The 19,251-nt window shown below is 35.6% G+C and overlaps 1 protein-coding gene across 2 annotated transcripts in view; it reads left to right on the plus strand.

The window, feature by feature from the left end:
* The window catches only part of LOC148607329 (uncharacterized), a 42,197-nt gene extending 25,080 nt beyond the window's left edge, over positions 1-17,117 (plus strand). For both annotated transcript variants that reach the window (XM_088546771.1, XM_088546772.1), the window contains 3 exons: positions 4,492-12,961; positions 15,020-15,273; positions 15,880-17,117. In XM_088546771.1, the coding sequence (XP_088402897.1) occupies positions 4,518-12,961; positions 15,020-15,273; positions 15,880-16,823 (9,642 nt within the window). In that variant the 5' untranslated portion in view covers positions 4,492-4,517 and the 3' untranslated portion in view covers positions 16,824-17,117. The remainder of the gene's footprint in view (positions 1-4,491; positions 12,962-15,019; positions 15,274-15,879) is intronic.
* Positions 17,118-19,251: the final 2,134 nt, after the last annotated feature.

The raw sequence follows: 19,251 nt of genomic DNA on the forward strand, positions 1-19,251 counted from the left end.
TCCTTCGTGGGGTCAGTATCAACATCAAGGTCTTCTCCAGGAGGTAGATCAGGAGCATCTGATTTGCCTTCTCCGTGGTCGATCTAGGTTTGTTATCACATTGCCATCTTTGTCTTTCACTTGTTTGGATGTATGATGTTGTACACAGTTTTTGTGTCATTTCTACCCATTGCATTCTTTGCTTTTGAAGCGAGGTCGTTGATGTAGGTTCTTTCATCATGTCTGGTCATTTCTCTTTACTTCTTTTCTAATGCTTATATGTTCGCTCGTGCTCGTCAACCATTCTTTCTGCATTCTGGTGTTGACCTAGTCAAGTTGTATATTAACGCTTCTCTGTTGTCTCGATTCTATCGTCAGATAACCATAGCTTGTGTTCCTTTGTTGAGAATCCAAGTTTTTCTTGGCATGTGGTGTTATATGTGGATTTCACTTTTTCCCGTTGTTTGTCTACTGTGATTCTTCCTTTTTATTCTTTTGCCTTCTAATCTGTTCTTGTCTAGTTGCCCTGGCTATCTTGATCTTAAATTTAGCCACCACAAGTTGATGATCGAATGCTATGTCAGCACCTCGATAAGCTCTAACCCCTGTCATGCTCTTTCTCCATCTCCTGGCAACTGTAATGTGGTCTATCTGCTTTGTAATTTTCATCTGCAGATACCCAGGTGGTTTTGTGTATATCCTTGTGAGGAAGTGGGAATGTTTATGACCAGTTCGTCCTGGAAGCAAAAATCTGTATTCTGAGTTCTCCATTTTCGTTGATGTTACCAATTCATTCCTCCCCTGATGAGTTCTCTCCCTGTGTTATCTTTACAGACTTGGGCAATTATGCCACCCATTACAATCAAGATGCCCTAAGTATTGTTTAATCTACGGTAGCATGGAGCTGGTTGTAAAACTTTTCTTTGTTTTCTTCCTCTGCTACGTTGGTAGGAGCGTAGCATTGAATGACTGTTACTTACTGTATCTTTGACCTAAAACCTTGCCACGATAGTTCTTTCACTCACAGGATTCCATTCGATGAATGATGATTTGGCCTACATGTTGAGTGATATTTCTACTCTATGTTGACGGTTTCCATCCTCGTTTGGTGGTCCAGAGTACAGTAGAGTTTGCCCTGAAGATACTAAGACCACTCCAACTTCGTTCCAAAATATCGAGGTTGTAGCGCTTCATTTTCAATCGCAGCCAGGGCAGCTTTTCCGGTTTTATATAATGTCTCCACGCTCCAGCTTGCAATCAATGAGGCAGTCTTAAGGGAGAAAAGTTTCATGGGCGGATGAAAAATTATAGTTAAGTGAAATCGAATGTATTTTGTAACACATATGCACATATCAAGTATTTTTTCATGAATGTTGCATTAGCTTCAGATCATATAGTAATAATATTGATTAGTTTCGTAATTAAATGTATTATGTAAAAGATGCATATTTAAAGAACGGTATATACATGTGGTGATTTTATCTTCAACAGGCAAAAAGTGCTATGGAGTAATATTTATAGTTCAATTTTTTGTGAAAGACGTGTATTATTAAGGTTTGACCAGAGTCTGCTTTAGTGGTGGTTCTGATAGTTGAGAGCATTCAGGGTCTTTAGTTGTATAAGACAAATACAAGATTGTGTGTAATGTTGGAAAGTATTTTGTTACAAATGTTATTAACTTTTTTTTTCATTGACCTTGAGTCTTGAGAACACACGCTCTGCTAGTGGGCAGCACAAGCTGTATATTTTTTCGATTAACTTTTTAATGGATTAAAACTGTTGAGATTATGCATTAAGCGCATTGGACTACTATTAAGTCTTATGTGTTGTAAGGTTTCACCTTATTCCATTTGGATTTAATTGCACTTTCTCTAAGAAATTAACTGAGGACTTAGATAACGTAAGTAAATTTGAGTAGTTCAGGTTCTTATTAGCAGTGTTAAATAACATTTGAAGTTGATCAAAAGACCCATGAAAGACCATAAAGTCATCATCTCGGAAGTAGTTATGTTGTGCTTGTGTGGAAACTTCAACCATAAAGTACGCTTGTATGTCGCATACATCAGGGCTAGGGACTGATTAAATTGCCTTCATCTAGAGAAGCCAACCTACATCCCTCAGACATTTTGTTGTTGTCGTCTGCAGTTTAGGTATTTAACCTAATCCTATGAAAACTCCCGAGTATTTTCCAATGATGTCATTCGATTTAAATCGACAAAATGAATGAGAGAAAAAAAATCTGGGAAATTTGATTGTGAAATTTATCGTAGAGGGAAAATAGTCAAAACTAGTTCACCGGGAGGGGAAATAGTTAGCTAGACGACTTACAGAAACAGCAAAATTAATGTTATACATAATAAAGTAAAATAATTACTGAAGTATAATAATTAGTGTTATTGCATTTAAAGGCGAAAGAAGAGCCAAGTGAGTGATTAACTTACTATGCCATGCACAAGCAAAGTTTTGAGACCTCTTGACCGGAATCACATTAATTGTCTGTCCATACATATATATTGTGTTATCCAATAGTTTTTTTTATGAAACTTCTTGGGAAATCAAACTGACTAGATATTGTATGTAGATGCTTATGAAGCAGGAAAAATATTTGCTAGATGCCTGGAAATGAAGATATATGCATTTACTCGATGACTTTTTATGAAAATTTATTGGAAGTCTTCCTGACTATGTAGATGTTTGTAAAGCAAGACATTTGTCACAAGTATTTTTGCAGCTTGCAAATGGAGATACTTTGCCTTTACCGTTTTACATGTTGCAAGCAGGAATTATTTCTCAGTGCTATTTTCCACAAATAATCCAAATTTTGGTGGTTGAATCAGGCTGAACCCTGCAAAGAAGTTTTGTTTGCTTTATCACTATGAGATATTTAGTGCTTGCATCGTCGCGTATACCAGTAGATCTCCATACACAATTCCATTGGAAAAATGAATTCAACAATGATAAAAGTTGTTATCAGTTAAAATCGTTTCAACACTGCAATATTTTTTGGTCGGAAGCTTGGTTGTTATTCTTTTGTTATACACACCTCTGATTGGATTGGAACATTCAGTGAGTCATTAATGAGTCTCTTTTTTAAAATTCTGAATGTATTGGTGAAGAGAATTTTAAGCAAATTCCAAAATTAATCTATTAATTATCCCAATACAGTCAATAAGTCATCATATGGTAGCTGTTATATCTTTAGCAATAGTAAAATTATCTGGTGTTCAAAAGTCAAAGAAATAAATTCCACGTGCTGCATGTTCGGAACAACAAGTTGTTTGGAAAAAAATCGTTTCATCACTACAATTAATTTTTGGTTGAAAGCTAGATTGTTATTAGTTTTTTTTACAATAAACAACTCGTGATAAAGCGGAAAGTTGTCAATCGAGATTGAAACAAATCTCAGAAGACGTTATTCTCCCATTACGTTCATTAAATTACACGACAGCTGTTACATCTTATGCGTAAGAAAACATGTCTAATGTACAAAAGTCAAGGTGAAAAAATCCAATATGTATATTCATTATGTACATGTTAAATCATAACATAAAAAACTAAGACGGATAAACAAACTTAGTTATGCTTCCAATTTTAAACACTAATCATTATACCCCACGCAACGAAGTTGCGAAATGTATAATGTTTTTGACCCGTCCGTCAGTCCATCTTCAGTTTTCCGGACTTTTTTTCCTAAACGCTTTGAAAAGATATTGACATGATTTTTGGTATATAAGTTCACATATATACAATATACAAGTCAAGTTTAACTTTCGTTCCGCTCCGATGATTTTGACTGAAATTAAGGTTCTTTAATTTTGAAATGTGGCAAGCTTTCCGACTATTTGGTTTTCTTTGAACAAACCAAGTTATTTGCGTAACTTTCTTTAGTAATGTGACGTCATTTAAGTCGATTGTTGCACATTACGCAATTCAAATAATCCAATACAAACAAATAACGAACAAGTTCTTGGTATTTGGATTTGAATCCATTAGAAATTAAATTATAAGGAGTATTTCAGTTAAATTAATTGGATTAAGTTATACAAAGCACCGAATGCAATACAATTACATATATTCTACCTTTAAGAAATGTTTCGTAGAAGTTGTTCAAAAATTAAAAAGATGATGCGCCACCCATGAGCTGATAAATAAATAAAGGTAGAGTAAATGTCATTCAATTTCATTCAATGCATTGTATACGTTAGTTCCATTAATCTAACTTTTAGATTTAATATTGCGATTTTTCTTAATACAAACTGTTTATGTATTATCACGATTTTACCTTTTTTTCTAGATTAAAATGGAAATGTGTGTGTGTGATCACACATGTTTTCTATCTTCATGGGAATGTACTCATTATTTATCTAATATGCAGAATTCCTTGCTTTATTCTGTAGACGTCCTCCTTGTTAAAATTTCTGGTGTGTAGGTATTGAATCTTTATTTTCTACGTATTCTTAAAGATTGGCCCCTTTTTTGTTCATAAAATGAAAAATGTCTGTTCAATTGCAGATTGAGGCCTTTGTTACCAATAGGATATGGAGTCTAAAGATGGCGAAAAGTCGTTAGATAACAGAAATAAAGAAGTCAATTCAAATGACAACGAGACCGACAATGAAGTTCTGTCAGATAATACTGCTTCTGAACTGTCATTAGTTTCGTCTGAGAATGCTATACCAACAAGTAGTAATTTATCAAATACCGAGTCAGGTTCAGAATCAAAACAAACTTGTTCAGACCTGAGTGACAGAACATGTTCAACTGTGAAAACGGATACAGATACAGAGAATAGTGTTGAAAAGATCGATAGAAAAAATGAAAACAAAGACATTGATGTTATTCCAAATAGCTCAAATCAAAGTAATTCTATTGCTAGTCGTAATGTTAAAAATACAAAAAATGGTTGCAATAAGTGCAACAATCTTATATCAGCATGTACTTGCTCATCCAGTATCTCCAAAAACGATGATCGTGTAATAAAAGGAGATGAAACTCCTGAACATGCTGTTGATGTGGAAGATAAAGAGGACAGTGTTGATGGAACAATTGCAGCAGACTCGAATCTCCAGGACCAAACTCCTGCTGGGTCAGATATTGATAAAACGGATGACAATAACGTAGAAAAAGTTAGAGAATCACAGCCTTGCGTGAAAAAATGTGAAAAACCTACTGTTTCATCAACGGATAGTTCAACCAAAGAAGCAGCATCATGGTCCAGTCTTGGAGTTAAGCGTTGTGAAAATTGTAAATTTACAACAGATGACCTAGCAATATTTAACTCTCATAATGTTATCTGTTCTCGGAAACCAGAGAAATTTCTTGTAAAGTTAGTGTTCAGTGCGTCAAAATATAGTTGCAGTAATTGTAATTTCGAGACATCAGTAAGAAAAAAATTTGAAGAGCATGTGGCTTTACATCTTATGGCAGAACCATATATTTGCATGAACTGTGGGATTACTTTTGAATCCAAAAAGGTGATTGAAACACATGTGAAGTTAAAGCATTCAAATGAATCGGTAAAGTGTGGATTAAAAGGTTCAAAGAGAATAAGTCAAGTTATAGAAGCACTACACTCATCTGGGAAGCATGTGTTCCCAGGGAGACCTGTAGGAAAGACATTTTTGCAGTCAAACATCAATAGTCTTGCTACAAAAATACAAACAAACGTAAGAAGAACATCAACTACATCAACAATTAGTGTTTCTGAAGCTTCACAAACTAATGTTTCTTCCTCTAGTTTGGGAACTCAAGACTCGGATGTTATTTTTGTATCATCTTCGTCATCAAGCAAAAGTGTTGCATCTTCTGAACCAAGAAGCCTTTTACCACCAGCACAAACAGAGAGAAGCCTATTACCACAAAAACAAACAGAAAGGAGCTTTTTACCAGCAAAACAATCAGAGAGAAGCTTATTGCCAGCAAAATCATCAGAGTTAAATAAGTTAAATGCTGCTCCTCCACAAACAGAGAGAAGCCTATTACCACAAAAACAAACAGAAAGAAGCTTTTTACCAGCAAAATCATCAGAGTCAAATAAGTTAAATGCTGCTTCTCCAGCTGTTGTTGCTCAACAACCACTCTTACTTGTACCATTGAGTAATAATATTTTCATGCCAATTCCGAATGTCGGTGCACGCCAAAATACCCATAACGCTGTTCGTGCTATGCAACAGCAACTAACGATGCATCAAAATATGCCAGTTACCACTATGCATAACCAGTTTGTAAATATAGCACCAGTTCCAGTTGCTCCGAGGAGTTTGATTATCCAAGGCAGTAGTAGTCAGTCAAACCAAAGTCGACCTTCAATACCTATTTCCTTACATAATGTCCCAACAAACATTCAGAAATCGCAGCAAACTACAACTCCTTCAAATCAGACCAGATATGTTCTTATTCCACAACCAAACACCAATACAATACAACAGTCAAATCAGCGGTCGGCTCAAATTCTAGGACAAATACCGAATATTATGTTTTCGTCAATGGGACATACGCCTGCTGTTACAATATCAAATATTAACTCAGTACCTCTCATGACAAACAAGCCTTTGCTCACAAGTGCTGTACTTACACCACAAACTGGTTTTCAACATACTAGCATAACTGGAGGCTTTCAACAGATAGTCACTCCGCCGACCTCATCTGTTAGTGCATCATCTAGTTCTCTACAAACATCTACACCCTTTTCAGTCTCGTCATCTCTTGCTCATACTGTAAAAAATGACCATATTCAAAACCTGGCAGCTTTGTCATCGAAGAGCTCTTCAGTTGCTGCTGATAATCCTGGTAATAAGTTATTCTTCCGAAAGTATGGAGACCTTTATATTTGTGACTTTTGCAAGAGTGAAACACCACTTGAAGACTCGTTTAAAGAGCATATATGGAAGCATTTTCACCAAATGCAAAATATATGTAAGGATTGTACAACGGCATACAGCTCCACATCACCATGTAGCATTGTCTTAAAGGTCATGTTTGGATTACACAACTCATCAACAGAATCTCAAAGTTTGTCGTTAAAGGATGATGTTCCTAAAGGAAACAAAACTGATCAAGAGGTTGTGACTATTTCTGATGAAGAAGATGACAACGAACATAGTGAAAGCAACAAAGCAAATATAATTGACCAAGTAGACAAAAGTGAACTGAAAAAGGGAGACGCCAAGGGAAATCAACGTACCACAATAGACAAGGTGTCCCTTGAACCTAATGTAACATATTCAGGGAAAAGCATAACAGTAGATCAGGAAAGTGGTTTGGATATAAAAATAACAAGCACATTTAGTCTAAGCGATACCAATTCCTGTAAACGTGACGAACTGGAAAGAGTGAACAAAAAAGAGTTGTCAAGCAATAAAGGAATGGTTGAAGAAAAATTAGGAAACGCTTTAGTGGATAATGAATCTAGAAATAAGTATAAAGGAATACAGACTACGGAGGATTTAGAAGTTGTAAAAGAACAAACGGCATCATATGCTGAAATTAGTGTAGAAGAAAATACGACTACAACTGCTGCCAAAAGTAAAAGTGATCAACCTATTCTTGCTGAATCTAACACTAGTGGCATAACAGATGGAGGGCTTACTATTGATTCAGATTTGAACGATTTTTCCGTACTTGCGGCCATTCTGAATGGACCAAAAAAGATGTCTGCAGATAAACAATTAAAAGAGTCAAAGGAACAAAATGAAGATCCTGATAAAACTGAAATTTCTGCTGAGATTGATCGTAAGCCTATTACTTTTCCATTAGTTGCCTTCTACAAATGTGGGTTTAGTGGTTGTATGTTTGATGCTGGTACTTCACAAGACTTCCGTGATCATTTAAATCAGGTGCATAAAAATGCCACAGAATACAAATGCGCACATTGTGGCCATAAAAGTTTTACAGAAGATTCTCACGTACGACATTTACTCTTTCATTCGAAACCACAAAACACGTTACTTTTTCACTGTGCTGTGATTGGATGCCGATTTAAAGCAAATTTGCTTCATGTTTACAAAGAACACTTGGAACAAGCTCATCAAGATGTTATTCTTTATAAATGCCATTCTTGTAAAGATGAATTTAACACTGTAGAAGGTCTCGTAGAACATTTGCAGAAAAATTTACTCAAATTTGTACAGTGCCCGTATTGCACGATGAAAGATGGACTTCGCCGAAATGTTGTTAATCACATAGCAAACTATCATCCAGGAAAACCTAGACAAATAAATGTAACAAGTCAGCTTGTGTGTCAGGAACGAGAATCAAACGAGTTTGAGAAGTCAAAACAAGATTTATTGCCAAAGGTCGACTCGATGAAGCATACTTCAGACATAACAAGAACTGAAATTAAAACAGAACTTGATATAGCTGTAGTAGAGAATGACCCGGAGGATTTGGACTTGATCAAAAGAATAACTTCTAATTCACAGATTATGAGTGCAACCTATTACAAATGCAACGCTTGTTCTTACATAGGTATCGGTCAAGCCAAGTTGAACAAGCACTTGGAATTGCATACGTCAGGAGTCAAGCAAACTCAAAGAGTGTTTGTATGTCCAGAGTGTCCTCACTCGACAAATACACTCCAACAGTTCATTTCCCACCTTAATTTGCATATTGGTGGCCATGTTAGTAACATTTACACGTGTCAACATTGTGGATTTGGAACAAACATGAGTAATAAGATTCACCATCACATTTCAACAGCACATGATGCTTCTATCGACAATGAGAATGGGCAAGATTATACTGAACGTGTTGTGAAGTTTTCAGTGGAAGTGACTTTTTGTAAAGACTGTAGAGTTGCTTTTAAGACGAAGCAAGCACATCGTGATCATGTCTTAAAAACACATGGCATAACGACAAATGAAAGTTCTGGAAAAGACGATTTTGAACCACAAAATACTGTCCCACTAGACAGTCCTCTTGAAAACGAAGAGGACAACCATCCTAGACGTTTCACGTGTAATGAATGTGGATGGGGAACTAGGAAATTGTCTTATTTGAAGTCACATATTAAACGCCATTATCCAGGACAGGACCGAACGCAAGTTACATTGTTTAGATGCAATTATTGTGAGTACACGTCTACCTCAAAACTCATTATCAGTTCCCATTCGCAAAAGAGACATGGTGGCAAGCTTTTGCGAGTGAGACGAGTTGTTGAAACCGTCTACATTACTGATACTCCTGAAGATGACATGTCTATTGACAAATTTCATTGTGACCTCTGTGCGTTTAGCTGTGACAAAATATCTGGACTGCAAAGCCACCTGATGAGCTGTCACTCAGATTCGAAAGTCGTGGACAAAGAGCAAAGTGATGCATATTCTGGACCAAAGCAGCAGTTCATCATTCCATATGGTACTGTCTTTAAGGATTTTGTAGGTTGTTCATTGTGTCCTTTCAAAACTAAGAAGCGAATAGATCTCCTTAGACACGTTAAGAGTCATCCATCCCTGGAATTTGTTACTGAGACGGCTTCTGATGGTCAGTCCAGTGATAAAATACAAAATCCACTATTTGAAAGTTATTTTAAACTTGGAAGTAAGAGAAAAAGTAGCTTTGATGGAAATGGAGTCTCGAAGAAACCACGACTGGTCTCACCAACTATAGATTATGACAGAATTTTAATGGATAGCGCTAAACGGGATATGGGATTACGGAAGCAGGTGGCAACGAAATCTACCACTACTCGTCCTAATATGAAAGCAATGCTATACCATCTTGGAGGCGATCAGCTTCACAAAAAACTCAAACCCTGTTATTCCGAATGCCTACAATCACCAAATTACACTTGTTTGATATGTAGTGATGTGTTCAATGAAAAGTATGCACTTCATAAACACATCTTGCAACACATGAATGTCTACTTCTACAAATGTTCTTATTGTGATCATGGCACATTAGACTCGACTTCAATTATGGTACATATTCAAAGAGTTCATCGGAGATCTATTCAGTATAATAAGCTAGACGTAGAAGAAATTGATAGTCATGTGAACAAAGCTATACACCATATGAAATCTCAAGTTAGTGACGGTAAATCTGATATTACGTTTGAAGAAATGAGAAAGAAAAGTCCATCAAAAAATAAAAACGAACATACTGTTTCGAACCTGAAGAGCCCAGAAAAACCAGTTGAAGCAGAAGTTTCGCCTCAAAGACAAATAAGTTTTTCTACTCCTGAACAGGAAGAAAAGAATCCTAGCGATATCAAGGCACAACCTAGTGAAGTATTGCAGAAATTGTCGCCAAAGAAAGTCAAAGATTCTTTCAAAAATTCTGTATGCAATCCAGAAAGTGAAAATACAGATATGAAAATTGAGAAAGTAACCCCTAAACAAGAAAAGGTCTCTCAACAGAGGTCGCCGATAAGGTTGAGAAAACCAGACAAAAAAGATTCTGATAAACCTGTGAAAGAAGAGCAGCCATCTGTGGAAAAACACGGCATTGGTGATGTCAAAAATATCGATTATTTGCATCCAAGACTGAAAAGACAAGATGGCATGATTGTCTGCACAATTTGTGACTTCAAAGACACTCAGAACTCCGCTGCTTTAAAGCACATATGGAAGCACTCGAATGTTAGGCGATGCATGTGTTCTATATGTTTGCATGACTACGTTTCCCGTTGGCGTGGAGATATAACTAAACACATAGATTTAAAACACAGATCAACGGACGCCGAATGTCTTTGGGATGACGTTACACCAGATGATATAACGTATGATGGAAAACCCTTTAATGCATTGACCAATATACGGTACCTTTCTGATTTTACAGCATCAAAGCCTGAACTCAATAATACATCCGAGGATAAAAAAGAAAAAGCGACCAAAACTGTTGAAAGAGAGCCTTTGAAAATGAAGCTTTCTTTTAGCAATGTACTGGATAACAACAAAACTAACAAATGCGAGGAAAACTTCAGACGTATTTTCAAATGCCTTATTTGCCAAGAAACTTTTAAGTCGAAGTATGCTATTTTCAAACACATTCGTCTGAAATGCAATAAACAGTTGTATGGCTGTAGTTTATGCAAATTCAAGGATACTAATGAAAAGGGAGTTAAAATGCATTTGAAAATGAAGCATGAATCGGCAAATGGGGAAGTTGTTCTAAAAACCAGACAAGACAAAATTAGATTTTACAAGGTTCCTAATCGAGAATCTTTAGATGCAAATGTAGATGAAATTGCTGAGAAGAAAATAAAAGGGTCTGTTTCGTTCAAATGCATAGCTTGTAAAAGAACTTTTAAAACGAGAAATGCTTGTTTGTACCATGCTATATCGCAACTTTGTAACAACAGTCTAAAGAAGTGTTCATCTTGTGACTTCCGCAGTGTTTCAGGAGAAGAAATTGATAGCCATATAAAAAAACAACACAAAGGATCAAATGCTAAGACAGTTGAGTTACCAAAGGAGGCAAAAGTTGAAATGGTGACGACGTCATTTTCGGAAAAAATTAAAGTCGATTCAACAGGCAAAATAACATATTTCACTAAAGTAGGGGATATGTACTACTGTTCGTTGTGCGACTTCGCAACAAAAAAGACGTTCAGTGTCGTTCAACACCAAAATATGCATCGAGTATCTCCATGTTTTGGATGCCAATATTGTGGTATGAAGTCCAATTGGACAAATAGCATGAGAAACCACATGAGATTACGTCATCCTAAGAAAAAAGTGAAGTGGGTACATTTGAAGGAAGCAAGCTGCAAGGTATCACGACAAAACGAAAATAAGGTCGGTAATACAGATTTAAAAACAAAGGACGAGGATAAACAGTGCGTAATGTATAAATGTTTACAGTGCGGCTACAAATGTGAATCATACTCTGGGATATACAGACATATTAAAAGAACAGAAAGTTGCAATGTACCGCGTTTCAAATGTACACAATGTAGCAAGTTGACTAGTATAATTGAAGAGGACGTTAAGGAACACATAAAGAAGGTTCATAATTCTAAAGATAGCCCTGAAATATGTAGCGTTAAAGAAATGACAAAGCTAGTGATTGTTACAAAGAGGTCTTCTTCGCTAGATGAAAATGATGCAGATGGAGAAAAAAGAGGGGATTCTAAGGTCGCTGATAGATTTTCAGGGATGAAGGATGTTGAGACTAAAATCATAACATGCCCTGTGTTAAGTTGTTCTTACAAGGACAAAGTCATCAAAGTAATAGAACATTATCGAAGAATGCATCCATATAAAATTGCAAGATGTAGAATGTGTCCTTTATCTAGTAAGTCAATAGGAATATTATTCAAACACTTTCAGGAATTTCATAAACTGGAAGACTATTTTTCAACTAGTTTTATTGTGTGCTCGGCGTCTAGGGAGGAATTGAAGGAAAAGAGACGTTCTGAAAAAGAAGACAACGCTGAGGCAAAGGCAAATGCCCAAAAGGTTTATCTATGCAACCGTTGTGATTATGGAACCAAGGTTAGACATGATATGAAGAGGCATATATTTAGGCATGTTTACTATAAGCGCTTTTCTTGCAGACTGTGTAAAAATGATTTCTTCGAGCAAATCCAATGTGAAACCCATCTTTCTCAGGTTCATAATACAAGCTCTGAGGAATTCGACGAAGTTAGGAATGAACGACTTGAAAAAGAAGTAGATGAAATTTTAGAGACAAATGTTACATATAAAAGTGTTAATGAAAGAAAAATTAACACCGATACCTCAGAACACAAAGCTGTTGTCAAGATTGAAAAGAATGCGAAGAAAAAGAAAACAGATAAATTAGACCAGTCACTGCCTGCTCCAAGCATTGAAAAAGGCGCTTTTGCAAACCTTGCTCCTGACGCCTTCATCCCTTCCACCTACATTCAGGAGGTTGTGAATAGCAAAACAAACGATACTGAATATCTGTGCACAAAATGTCCGTACAAGTCCATTGCAAGAAGTTCATCATGTCGTCATTCCTATAAGCATATGCCAAAATGTATGAAGTGTCCTTACTGCAGTTTCCATTGTTATCCCAGGTAAGCATACTCTTTCCTTTTTCAGAGATGATACACTAATTGAGATTTTTTTTAAAATGAAGAAAATAAACAAAACTATTGTAAGTTTTGAAATTTGTAGAAAACTAAAAATACCAAATGCAAACGATGTCAATATACAAATAAGAAATCCACTGAACTTTTAGAATAAATCATTGTGTTTATGTGCTATTTAAGTAACAATCTTATTCAGAATCAGTTACAGGCCTCATAACCAGTCTTAGTTTTTCATTAGGGTCTTGCGTTTTGGAGATAATATCTATGTACACTATATGAAATAAGCACTTTGCTAGAGTTGTTCCTGATTTTGTTAGATTTGGTTGCTTTTAGTGGGAGATAAATGTTTGATTTTATCTAAAGTACAGATCTTAATACGGAAAGCACGTAAAAATATAGCCTATGTAGATTGAAAAAGCATTGTTCGGTGGGTTTTTTTCACCATGAATCACTTTAGTATGGACAGTGAATTTTATATGGACTGGTACTTAAGTGGACGGGCGTTGTAAAAAGTTGTAGGCTTAACATGTACGATATATTTCTGATGGGCATTTTGGTAGCAGTTTATATAATCATCAGACAGAAAGTGATTCATGCACGTCAAAAGCTCACAACATTAACTTTTTCTTATTCAGAAACATTTACAGTCCTCATTACCAGTCTTAGTTTTTCATTGGTGTGTTATATTAAGATCAGTATTATGTAGATTGTATATGAAATCGGCACTTTGCTAGATTCATCGTTCTTGGCTCAGTTTATTTAAGTACCGTTGAATGTATTGATTCTCGAAAATACATGTCCTTGTGCAAGAGATTATCACTCTCTTTCATAGTTTTCCTTTCCTCGTTTGTCTACCTCGGACTTGACTTTTTATGAGCAACTCGGCGGGTGTTTCTAGAAAAACATGACGCTTACCCTACCGGTGCATCTGGTCCATGCTTCCAGTTTTTAGTGGAGTCCGAGTTGCTCATTTGCTTTTGTTACTTTGTATGTATGATTTTAGTTACTTCATGTTCTTTGTTGTGTATGTCTGTTTTCCATGTCTGGTCTACTGACCCTACTGTCCCTGGATTACATTCTTTTGATTACCGCTATAACCTTGGTTCCCTTGATTACTGTTCTAAATAATATGGAAAAAAAATGCTTTGTCCGATGGTCTTGCATCATGAATCGCCTTTCATTTTTTAATGTATCGGCACTACACTGGATTTTCTTTAGTCCATGGTATGAATGCAAAATGTAATGATGTCGGTCCGAAATTCCAACTCCTTATATATTGGTATACTGCATAACTATTAATTATGTAGTGTTCACTATTTTTTTTCATTTCGTTTTTCTTTTTGCAGCTTAAACGATAGGAAAGGTGGTTAAAAAACTGTATTTTACTGGAAATGCAATAAATAGATGAAGTTCAATTAGTTTGCAAAGTACCGTAAAATTGTGTCAGCATTTGAATTAACTTTTTTTTCAGTTTAACCCTTGTCTTGTTGATGCCTTCTGAAAAATATCTCGATTTCGATATTTTGCAACTTATCCAACACGGTAAATTGGGTCACTCGAAAATGGTCATTTTTGTGAATTTCTGACCATTTTTGCTACATAAGGGGTTCAAAAGGAGCAAAACAGGAACCACAGTACATTTATCCCACAGCTTGTACCCTGTGAAGGCCACTGAAGCCTAATAAGGTTCGTTACAGTCATGAATGGGAGGTCAAGAGACCATTAAAGAGTCACTCGTGTGAATACATTGGGATTTTTTCAAAGTTTTGGCATTTTAAAGTAAGTCATGCTTCTTGCAGATGGATATAAATTGTGCTTTCCTAAACTAAGATTAACACTGCCAGAACCAAGAAAGCGGAGACAGGGCCGATCCTGGATAAATCCGGGCACAGCACGACAAGATTTAAAAGGACCAAAAGTTCTTATACTTTTTCTTGTCTTCTTAATCCTTGTTGAAACAGAAAACAAGTCCTGGACAGCTGTAGCGAAAACTGCTGGATTTACGACCAGATGTTAATTTTTTGTTATCTTTTTTCTTTGCAGAGCTGATGTAACGAGACATATTAAACTGAAACACCCGGATAAGGCAATCCATGTTGTTGATTTGCGTTTTAAAGTCCATGATGATGAATCCAAGGAAAGTTACAAAAGTCCGAAAAAGAAACGGAAGTTGTCTCTTCTCGACTTTGATGCCGAAATATTCACTTCAGAAGGATCATCAGATGAAGAAGATGTTATTGACAGGCGAAACGCTAGACCGAATCTCAGAAGTAAACACCTTGAAAAATCACCAACAGGTAATAAGACGTAACTCCAAAGTTATATTGATTTAATGAGGCTTACATGAATGTATAATTTTTTTTCACAAATGGTCGATTAAAGTCGTTTGAAAATTAAATCACAGTTTTGTTGATGTGTTTATTTTTTGATCCGAGAACACTGGATTTTTTTGTTCCCACACTTCACTGTTCCTTTTAGTTATGTTTCGTTGCACCTTCCATCAATGATACAAGTAAATGTGTAGGATAAAAACGTGACATGCAATGTTATAAGCATTTGTGATTAAATTATCTATTGTGTAAGGTATGGAAAACCTTTATTGTTACACTAAGAATTTGATTGTTGTCTTCTCACTAATTGATTGATCGAGAATCTTCTTGGAGAAATTAAACAATAGTATAATTTCATGAGAAATTGAAAAAAAATGTTGAATAACGTTTTTTTTTTTTTTTTTTTTTAATTTGTTTAACTAGTGTTGTAGGAGATTATTGAGGATGTTAATCATATAACAGAGTGATTATTTTTTTTATATATTTCTTGTTGTTTATAACTATGAACTTGGTTATATTTTCACTTGGAAGAAATAGTAATTTAAACGTGCATTTCATAACTGTTACTTGCAGATGACAAAGTAAAGAAAACCACTTACAAATGTCATATTTGCGACTTTACATCTGACGTCCTGTATCTTTTCCGCCAACATCTCACGTTACATCCAGGATTCACCCATCAAATACAAGGAACTTCGCTGGAATCTAAAAACAAATGTGGTTACTGTGGGTACATTTCCACGAGTAGTAAGGAATTTGATGCACATATGGAACGTCATTTAAATTCCCGACCGTACAATTGCCCATATTGTCAGTTTTCTCAGTATACCCACTCAACTGTAAGAAACCACATTATGAAAGTTCATCCTAATAAAAAGGTTGAAGTACTTAAAGACAGTTCTAGTAGTTTTCTTACTGGCGATGGAAAAGTGCGTAAAACTATGCTTGTTAACTTTGAACCAAAGGTTAAAATAACTGACATTTTCACTATGGAGTCGGAACTGTTTGAAAATTTACTTATTAGCGCTAATGTTAATGTGATTGACTTGCACAGTATTCCAGATGATCAGTTTGGTAATGTGTCAAAATTGTTAGGAGTAAATGGTGATGATGCCTCTGACTCGGCATCCATAGCAAGGCCAGTTATTGAGGAATCCGACGACGGAAACGCTAATGATGTTGTGGATGGTGCTTGTGACATGGATATTAATGATCGGAAATATTGCGACGATTCAGATGACGAAACTCATATTGCAGAAGATGAGCCACAAATGGATTGTGATGATATTTCCGATGTGGAAGATGGCGCCAATTACAAATCTAGTTATTCAAAAGTAAAAATTGAACCAGATGACACTGTTGGAGAAAAATCACTTAATACCAGCGAACAAAGTGTTTATGAGGATATAAGTGACACTGAAATGGAAGACTCCCAGTTTGTCACCAAAGATGGTGAAAAATTTATAGTTAAAAGTGAGCTCACATATGAAGATATAAGTGATGAGGACAATATTTAATTGTGTTTTCTCTGTTGTCAGTAGGATGTGATATATATTAGTGTTGAACATATTGTTTGCTTAGTTCTCGAGAAGATGCTGTAATGTTAACATTTATAATGTAAATTAACAATGTGCATAATATCTACATTTTTTGTTGAGTGTGTGATAGTCCAGATCCATACATTTTTAAGTGCTACATTTTATACATATACATATCTTTTGATAAAAAAACCTCCTAACTTGCAGATGTATGCAGCATTTAATTTTTATCAGTTTTTGTACAGGATTTATAATAAATTAGTAATTGTTAAATTTGTTTGTATCTTAAGAGAATTGAAAGAGTAATCAAGGGAACCAAGGTTCTAGCGGTGATCAAAATACTGTAATCCAAGGGCCAAGACCAGACATGGAAAACAGTTACATAAAGTAACTAAAATAATACATACAGAGTAACAAAAGCAATGAACAACTCGGACTCCGCTAAAAACTGGGAGTTGAGACTCTTAAAACAAAGTTGTGTGTTTAGTATTTGGTGTATGCTCCACTCAAGCTCAAAATACTTACAAAGGGTCGTCTTGATTGGACTGCTTTCGTTCTGGAGTAGAGTTGTTGTCTGTTTAAAAAAACGTTTCCCGTTTCCATTCACTTTTCAGTTTATTAGATTACATGAAATATAGCGAAATGTAAATATTGACTTTACCTTTCTGCTCCCCAGTTTCAGTATATTGAATATGCTATAAGTTCAAATGAAGTTATTTTATGATTTTTCTGGACAATGGCACATATTTTCTCTTTCATATCAAAGTTCATTTTGCAAATATTTCTTTGTACTTTGTATTCATATGTTCACCTTCCTTTTATTGCGCTCCACAGGAGAAAGGGGAGGTATATTATTTTAGCCAGGTCCGTTTTTCCATCCATTACAATTTTTTTCTATTACAATTTTCTCAGCAACTAAACACCGCAGCGGCTTGACATTTTCACACCTTGTAGGTATGCCATATGGTGGGATACATTTTGGGGGAAAAATCGATAATAACTTACTGTTTACGGAGGACTTTGTTTATTTTCTTTATATCGTAATTGAAAGCGGGGTTAATTCAAGATTTTTGCAATGGAAATTATATTTAGCACATTGCATAAAAAACAGATGAAACACCTGGATACAAATACGTAAAAATAATACTCCACATTTTGTAAAAGATTATCTTCTTAATATCCGGAAGAAAATGTAAAAATGCTGCTTGGATTTTTTTCAACAACATATATTTGTTCAGTGTAGCGGACGTGTGTCTTTTTTTAACATACAGTCGGCATTCTTGTGGGTACCAGTTGTACTCCGTTACTTGCTGGCCTATTACTTTTATAGTTATGGGCCAAATTTGAAGCTGATTTTATCCAAAGGAAGGAACATCGTTTTGTCAGATCCTTTGATCTGAGTTACCGCTACATAGATGACGTTTTGTCAGTAAACCATTCTAGATTCGAGGATTTTCTATGTTGCATGTATCCCTAAAGAACTTGAGATAAAGGAAACTAAAGACCCTATGAAGTAGACATCGTAGCTTGGCTATCTATAAGAGATCGATAACCAAACTATACGATAAACGCGATGACTCCTCATTCCACATCAACTTTCCTTTCGTCTGTGGTAACAAACCTTTATCACCTGATTACGGAGTTTTCATATCTCAACTTAGCGTTATCCCGGATCTTGACGAATTTGTGCGAACCAAAAAGGTAGGCTTCTGAAACAAGGGTTAATAGCTGCAAGATTGAATTAATTACAACTAAAGTTTCATGGTTGTCAACATGAAATCGTGGATCGTTACTGTGTATCCATCTGCACGATGAGAACCGGTTTGTTCAACGTGTCATAGTTTTCTCTTCCTCTTTCGTTTATCCCGTACATGACATTTTATGAGCAGCTGGGTTTGTGTTCTAGAAAAGCAGAGGACGCTAACTGTGCCGGTGCATCTGGTCCGTACTTCAATTCTTAGTTGCATGGCGTCCTAGTTCTCATTTACTTCTGTTTCCCTTGTGTTATATTTTGATAATTTCATGTTCTTTGTTGTGTATTTTTGTTGTCATTGGATTGTTTTCTTTTGATTATCATTCAACTCCCGGTTTCCATGAAAGCAAAATAAGTAGCTTGTACTTTGTAAAAAGCATATACATATACATCATATACTGAGTAGTTCGGCTTTTGAAACAGGGTTTAGTAGCTGCAATATTTAAGTCGTTACTACTTAAGTTCGTGTATGTCAACATATTTTGATAATTTCATGTTCTCTGTTGTGTATTTTTGTTGTACGTGGATTATATTAATTTGATTACCATTCAAATCCAGGTTTCATTTAAATTCCCCTTTATAAAGTAAAATAGGTAGCTTGTACTTCGTAGCAACCAAATACATGTGCCTTATCATATAGTTTGGCTTCTGAAA

This window comes from Perna viridis, chromosome 9, assembly GCF_037379345.1.
Source record: "Perna viridis isolate PV_CMFRI_1.1 ecotype Kerala chromosome 9, ASM3737934v1, whole genome shotgun sequence".
NCBI classification, from domain to species: Eukaryota; Metazoa; Mollusca; class Bivalvia; order Mytilida; family Mytilidae; genus Perna; species Perna viridis.